Source organism: Panicum virgatum, chromosome 5K (genome assembly GCF_016808335.1).
Source record: "Panicum virgatum strain AP13 chromosome 5K, P.virgatum_v5, whole genome shotgun sequence".
NCBI lineage: Eukaryota > Viridiplantae > Streptophyta > Magnoliopsida > Poales > Poaceae > Panicum > Panicum virgatum.
The window spans coordinates 13,952,306-13,959,626 of record NC_053140.1 but is presented as its reverse complement, the minus strand read 5'-3'; the positions used below and the strand labels follow the sequence as shown (position 1 = coordinate 13,959,626).

General features: G+C 44.0%; 2 protein-coding genes across 2 annotated transcripts; both read right to left on the bottom strand.

Moving 5' to 3' along the window:
• Nucleotides 1-673: 673 nt before the first annotated feature.
• LOC120706512 (splicing factor, suppressor of white-apricot homolog) lies at nt 674-2,059 on the bottom strand. The gene is made up of 4 exons (XM_039991187.1): nt 1,511-2,059; nt 1,115-1,153; nt 883-1,034; nt 674-803 (listed from the first exon to the last, which is right to left on the bottom strand). The coding sequence occupies exons 1-4, from the start codon at nt 1,927-1,929 to the stop codon at nt 799-801; spliced, it is 615 nt and encodes a 204-aa protein (XP_039847121.1). The 5' UTR covers nt 1,930-2,059; the 3' UTR covers nt 674-798.
• A 299-nt stretch (nt 2,060-2,358) lies between these two features.
• Nucleotides 2,359-6,770, bottom strand: LOC120706511 (ATP-dependent Clp protease proteolytic subunit-related protein 4, chloroplastic-like). Its single transcript, XM_039991186.1, has 7 exons — nt 6,453-6,770; nt 6,150-6,353; nt 5,767-5,822; nt 4,178-4,304; nt 3,851-3,928; nt 2,922-3,035; nt 2,359-2,849 (listed from the first exon to the last, which is right to left on the bottom strand). Exons 1-7 carry the CDS (start codon nt 6,669-6,671, stop codon nt 2,778-2,780), a joined length of 870 nt encoding a protein of 289 aa, XP_039847120.1. The 5' UTR covers nt 6,672-6,770; the 3' UTR covers nt 2,359-2,777.
• Nucleotides 6,771-7,321: the final 551 nt, after the last annotated feature.

Below are 7,321 nucleotides of genomic sequence, written 5' to 3'. Positions count from 1 at the left end.
TACAATTAATAACGACCTCAAGTATAGCCTATTATGATCATCATCTCACTAATTAAAAATGTGCACTTCTCTTGCTCAGTTATGATTGATGGCTTCTTGAGAAGTAATTATTTTTTGCACTCTCTAAGGAAAAGAGACTAAGCAAAAAAATGAAGCCCGACTCCTGCAGTTTCACATGAAGGCTAAGATTCTTTTTGTATACATGTGCTGAAGTCAACCTCCAACCTCTCAAGAAGTGAGCTTCAGCAAGAAGCATCACACTGGATGCTCCAAATAGCTCCAAATATGACTATCAAACTGAAATGATCGGGTTGGCAGCAATCAAGTATTTACCTCGATTGTATGAATGTTGTTTATATACATTTATTTGAATCGTTGCTTTCTTGAGTTCCGGATTTGCACTCTTCACCACATCATAATGCAAATGCTCCTGAAAGAGGAAAAATGAAGTATTTTTAACATGTGGTCACACTTTAACGCCAAAAGCAGATAATAGAAAAGCACCTTGTACTCCAATGCATTTATTCCCTTGCAGACGAAGTCAAACAACGTCTTTAAGTTCTCTGGACTTGGAGCGGTGACAAATATATTTAAATACCTAAGAAATCAAATGGTTAGAACTAATAATATAGCGCATTGAACTAAACAATGGATTTCAACAGGTTAACTTTACCTGCTATAGCTCCAGCAATGGCAAGACCAAGGGCTGCTGATTTACCACATCCACGAGGAGCAAGCAAGGCAACTGTACTCCTCAGGGTCTTATCCAGAATAGAGCTAAGGAAGTTGATGACAGCGTTACTCTGCAAGTGAATTTAAGTTTCAACTTATGACACAAGAAAATTTTGTACTACAGTAATGGAAGAGATACCAAAAAGGTACCAACATCCTGACGACGGTGCTTAATCAAACCCCGATAACGTTCAAAATTAACAAATTCCTCTAAATCTTCCTCTTCTTCAGACTTTTCTTGGACTCGAAAAGGACGAGAGCTCGGGTCTCGGATGAAATCAAGTAGAGCACGACCATCAAATCTTCTCATTAAGACAAAGGATATTAATTTCATTTTCATGTTTTTACAAATGATATATTATAATCAGGAAAAGTTGGTTACCTGTCAATCAAAACATCTTGCTTTCCATTCCATGGTATCCTACAAGAAAGCATGGTCAATCAGTATTATCAGTCAAGTCATGCCAACAAACTATCCTTCTGCAGTCTGCACCATCACTATATTGATTAACTGACAATGCCATGGTTTCAAGGTTCATGAATCAAATAAAAAATCTACACTAAGTACACAGAGCTAATCAGGATATCCATGAAACAGTAAACACAAAGCACGGCGCCGCGATCTGCATCAGTTACACCGAACTTTCAATTCGTCAGAGGCCATACAATAAGATTAACCCAGCCTCCGCTACGACCAAGCATCACACGCCACCGAGAGAGAGAGAGAGAGAGAGAGAGAGAGAGAGAGAGAGAGAGAGAGAGAGAGAGAGGCACGCACAATCCTTGCTGGCCCTCGGTGGCTTGGTACAGGGCGTCGTCGCAATAGAAGCTGCATCGCAAGCCGGCGCGGCGACCGATGGCGACGGCGAGGACGAGCCCGCGGGGCGGGGCGGGGCGCGGCGCGGCGGCCATCGGCTTCGGCGACGACAACGGCGAGGAGGACCCCGAGGACGTCGCGGTGGCGGCGGCAACGGCATCAGCGTCGAGGAGGACCCGCGGGGCACGGCGCGACGGGGAAGGAAAGAGGAGGGGCGCCGGGGAGGGGAAGTGGGGGAGGAGCGTCGGGGTGGGGAGGTGCCGGGCGTCATCGTCCTCCTCGCAGAGGGGCACGGGGTGGGGAGGCAGGGGGTAGCAGCAGCGCCGACGGCCGCGCTGGCGCCGAGTGGGGGCCGGATGGGAGGCGACAGGATGCACCATACCGGCGGCAGGCGTCACGACGCTGCGAGGATGCCTATGCGTGATTGCAGGGAGCCATGGAGGAATCACGGAGTGGCAGAGGAGAAACCCGCCCTTCCTGTCAAATTTTTTTAGCTTACATGTGAGTCTCAAAATAGTGGTTTGTAAGATGAGTATGAAAGCTAATCTTAGTGAAAATTGTTTTAATTCTTATGAATCCTTATAGTATAGATAGATACATATGAGTCTCAAAATGGTGGTTTGTGAGGTGAATATGAAGACTAATCTTGGTAAAAATTATTTCAATTCTCATGAATTCTTATAGTATAGATAGATATGAATCTATAGTACACAAACAACATATCAAAAAGCATGTGTTTATACCAGAGGGGCTATATTTTCAAAAAAACTAACATGCTTCCACCACAATCACTCTCAAACTGCACGATATTAAAGTAGACAAATCAATAATTTCATTATTTATGTCATGGGTTTTGTCCAGTCCTGGCCCTACCCGGCCATACCCAGATCAAGACCAAAGTTCGAAGTGGCCTGGTCCATCCCATTGTCCCTGCACGGCTGCACCTTTGCGTTCTTCGTCCCGTTCTGATTTGCTGGCACATTTTGGGGAAGAGAGCAACTTGGTTAAGTCCAAGAGTTGAAATTCACCAATCAGCACGCCTATTGGGGCAGCCGGTCAAGGGCAGTACCGGTTGAAATAGTAAGGTTCAAGGAAACGCTTGTGCTTTGCATTGGCTATCCAGTTATATGTGCTCTATGGCCAGCTAATGAATGGCAGCTACTCACCAATACACAAACGCATGTCGCCACTAAACTTACAAAAATGTCTCTACTTGTTAAAAAGAACACTATATCAAATTTGATCTTTTGAGTTCTGACACGACACCGCCGTCTTCCTGGATTTTCTCGTTGTATATCACCTGTAGAACATGGAGATTACTATTAGTTATTAAATCAGGTGGTTTCTTTTGATTCGCTCTTAGATTGTTTACCTTGTCAATGATGCCATATTCCACAGCTTCACTGGGGCTGAAGTATTTAGGCCGTCTGATATCCCGAGCGATCTCTTCTGCTGGTTTACCAATGTGCCTTGCCAGCAGCTTAACCTGAACACAAAGTCAGGCAGTAAATTCTACACTCGAAGAAACAGCTTGCCTCCTCAGCTCTTCATGGGGAACTATCACAAAATAACTTAGTTTAATGCAAGGAAACAAATAAGCCACAGGATTGAGATTTTCTTTCCAGTGCAAGGCATCCAAGGCTGTATATCAAGACTAGATGTGAAGGTCCAAGTTTGTACTGACATTAGGGTTGAGAAGTGGTTCTGGTTTACATAACATTAGACACATGTACTGTTCTCCATGATTATGGTCACTACTCACTACATAGGAAGGGCTTGGCATAAGATAACTTCCAGGTAAGCAAATTTCACAAGCGAATTGTGGTTGATAGCTAAAAGCCTAAAAATGAAAAATACTGCAAGTGAAATGCAGTGAAAACTAGTGTTTTTGTTTTGGTGTGAACTGCCTACATTAGGAAACTGAAAGGAGTTACTTCAAGACTTGAAAGTTTGATCACCATATTAACAATAGTGGCATGGTTATTTTCTTTTTCCGCAATAGATCTTATGATCACCACTGAACGGAAGAAATAGTTTGGGATTGCACAACTCTGTATGTTCCTATCCTACATTAATGAACTGGAGCAGTAAACACTAGAAACAAGAAAGATAAGCTAATTCTGATCACTTTAAAATCATCGTATGCACTCCGTTCGACTGCACCACTTTAGGCTGCTGGACGGCTGCCTTGGGCTGCTGGACTGCTGCCTCTGGCTTGATCAGCTTCAGCCGAGAGCAGCCTAAAGTATGCCAGCCCAAATGGTCATCAATTCATTATCTCTACAAGAGATGGAAAAATACCATTTCTATCTTGACATTTCTGATCTCTTTTCTTGCAATGTCAACATCTGTTGCCTGACCTTGAAAACGACCAATCGGCTGCACATTACAAATCACAGTGGTAAGATAATCTAGTCTATCATTTTTAACAAGTAAATGTCAATGATATTGGACACAGTTTTGTATGTTCGTAAACAAAGAAGTATGTGCAAGTGCAGCATGGTCTGGGAGTAAGTGTAAGATCGTAAGACATTCTGTTAACGAATCTTATCAGTTGTGTACCATGTGCATTAGATTCATTTAACAAAGAAATTAGAATGTATAAACATCAATAGAAAAGGAAATGACCTGTTTTATCATTATCGTCGAGGATGGAAGTGCAGCGCGGTTACCTTTAGCACCAGCAGCTAAGAGCAAAGCAGCTTCTCCCCATGCATTACCGACACAGAGAGTGAAAATTGGAACTTTTACATACCTACACTAGGATAGGGAGATTAGTGCTCCATGGAATGAGAACTGGCATTAGCAATGGAACATTTGTGCATCCATAAATGAGAAATTAGCAGATTAAAAGTAAATAATGAATGTTAAGAATTAGTTGAGAAGGCACACTGACTAGACGCAAGGGGATATTTGCACAGATTCCACATGTTCACTTTCCAATTGCATGTATAACATTAAAAAGAAAACAGAGATAGCATCATTGCCAATGCCCACTGGTTTGCTAACATGGCAGTTGAGAATACCACTGGCTTGAGATGGGGTACTAACACCATCCAAATTTAACAAAAAGACAACACTGCAAGTTGATAGTGAAATTGTGTCAACACTGCCCTTCTCTTCAACTCTGCTGGCCTCTCTCATGCAAGCCTTGCGGCCAGATCCTAGTGTCATGGGGGAGGCCAGTGACAAGTGACATGGCATTGACAATGTGTGAGAGAGAGGCATGACGGCTGGAGGAAGATAAGGAGGACTCGCCAGCCAGAGCGGATATTGGCTTCGGAGGAGCCTGTTGCACTGATGATCTAGGAGGACTCACCAGCCAGAGCGGATATTGGCTTCGGAGGAGCCTGTTGCACTGATGATCTCGAATAAAACCAGGAGTACAAGAAAGCAGGAGAGATCAGGAGGGCATTTCTGACTTTACATTTTTCTCTCTCATTTTTCAATTATTTTAATTTTCCCAACATGACTGCAGCTCATAGAATGCCAAAGCGGTGGTAGACAGCAGTTCGATCTCATATTTATCAATGGCATTGATGCCAACTCGATTTTTCTTTAGTAGCATACACAAATTAGGGGCTACGAATAGTGGCACACATTCAATTTTCCCATGTTATAACTTGGCTAATATAACAGAAGAAATTTAATAACCTGAATCATCAACCATGGATCTTTGTGTATGGTCCCAATGGGATAATATCAGAGGGCTGAAACATACTTGTTTATGGGCAAAGTAAGTTATATGCATACATCAACACGAACTTGGCGAAGTGTTCTACTGTTTGAGCAGAGACTGGTTTCTAGTGGGGCCAGTTGGTAAGTAGGCATGGCCGCATGGGATGTGAAAATAGGTAGTGGTGTGGACTTAGATATCTGTCGTTGGCTCATAGTAAAGAGCAACGATTGACATGGAAGATAAAATGTTTGAATGGTCTCAACGTTTTACAGGCCATCTGCTTGCAGCCACAAAAATATGCATATTTCTTATAATGAGCTAACTATCATATATAAGTTCACATCAGAGAACATGTGCAAAGCATCAGCCAAGTGAAAAATATGCATATTTCTTATAATGAGCTAACTATCATATATAAGTTCACATCAGAGAACATGTGCAAAGCATCAGCCAAGTGAAATCATTTCAAGGGGGATTAGGGGTAGTCATAGGTTTGCAAGGAAAAGAAAAGAGAATAAGTACATATGTCAAAGCTGACCTCATAGCATCATATACTGCAAGAGCTTCTGTCTCATAACCTAACTTCTCACCATTCTGAATAAGGAGGAAGATACACACATTAGAATGGTATGAAGATTGAAACTAGAGCAAGAATTATAATCTGTAATTGTTAGAGAGAAGATTGTACAACAAAATTTAGACAACTCGTGTATAAATAGATTTCCATAGCTGAACAAAACTCTCATCTAGCTAAGGGCTGAAGAACAGAAACTCCACAAGCTAAACTAAATTGGCATGCCCAATTTAAGCCTAGAGGAAAGTTTTTGGAGCCACAAGTCTGCACTCATTCTCTATAAACAAGTAACAATCGACATGCTACGAGGAAATCAAAGGGAAGGTGACCCAGCAGCAGCTTCGAACCTTGGTGGTGCCAGTGGAGTTGATGTACAGGTAGATGGGCTTCTCGGCGTCGTCGTACTGGAGGTAGAGGAACTCGGCGAGCATGAGCTCCGTGACCGACGGCACGAGGCACATCCCCAGGTACACGATCCGGTTCTTGTACAGGAACGACGCCAAATCCGGCGGCGGCTGCTCCCACGCGGTCCCCCTCAGGAACGGCACCACCTGCAGGCGACAGCAGAGACACCATTTTAGGCGTCAGCCCACTCCAGGCGCACCGAAATCCGCTCGCCGGCGCTCGGGCACGCGCAGCGTGGGCCGTACCATCGCGACGACATCCCTGGCGCCGCGGCCGCCGTCGGCGGCGGGGTCTCGGTGGGGGCTCAGGAACCGCGGCCTGGCGGCGGCGAGCGCGCGCGGGCGGGCGGCGAGGCGGAGCTGCGATGAGGGCGAGGCGGGGAGGGAGCGGGGAGGGGAGAAGAGCGCGCGCGCGTCGAGGGCTACGCGGGGAGGGGACAAGGCGGCGGCGGCGGCGGCCTCCATGGCGAGGCGGCACGGCAGTGCGGGAGCCTGGAGGGGAGCGAGCTGAGCTGAGGGGGCGCGGCACGGTCGGAGTGCGGATAAGCCCCCGCCGCGGTCGGGTTTTGGTTTGGTTCGGCACGATGCCTGGGCCGGCCGATACTCCATCCAAAAAAAAAAAACTAGCTGCTCGAAAAGTCAAATATTTTAAATTTGATTAAATTTATATAAAATAATATTAATATTTATGTTATAAAATATATACTATTACATTAATCATGTTATATATGTTCATACTAAATATTTATTTGGTAACATATATGTTAGTAAATTTTTGTATAGATTTGGTCAAACTTGAAATTATTTGATTTCTCGAGAAGCGAGAGTTGTGTTTTTTTTTTGGGACGAAAGAAGTACCCCTCAGCGGTGGTAGGGGGTTTGGTTTGGTTCGACACGTTTGTGTAACTGATTGTTTAACTGGAATCGCACACTGTATCAATATATCCCCACAAATATGTTGCTCGGATTTTTAAAATATAGTTTCAATAATAGAACCAAAATAAAGGTATACCAAATTTAAGATTTAATAGATCAATCATATTTTATTGCAACACTAGCGGAGATGCACGTATTTAATTTCCTTTCCATCGAGCAATAATGTCAATTTTTTATTC

Excerpts from the sequence above, each read along its gene's own strand:
- LOC120706512 (XM_039991187.1), bottom strand. The coding sequence starts at position 1,929 with ATGGTGCATCCTGTCGCCTCCCATCCGGCCCCCACTCGGCGCCAGCGC. Across the intron at positions 1,154-1,510 it reads ACCGAGGGCCAGCAAGGATT|GATACCATGGAATGGAAAGC; the intron begins GTGCGTGCCTCT and ends GCTTTCTTGTAG. Across the intron at positions 1,035-1,114 it reads CAAGATGTTTTGATTGACAG|ATTTGATGGTCGTGCTCTAC; the intron begins GTAACCAACTTT and ends CTTAATGAGAAG.
- LOC120706511 (XM_039991186.1), bottom strand. The coding sequence starts at position 6,671 with ATGGAGGCCGCCGCCGCCGCCGCCTTGTCCCCTCCCCGCGTAGCCCTC. Across the intron at positions 5,823-6,149 it reads ACTCCACTGGCACCACCAAG|AATGGTGAGAAGTTAGGTTA; the intron begins GTTCGAAGCTGC and ends CTCCTTATTCAG. Across the intron at positions 2,850-2,921 it reads AATATGGCATCATTGACAAG|GTGATATACAACGAGAAAAT; the intron begins GTAAACAATCTA and ends CATGTTCTACAG.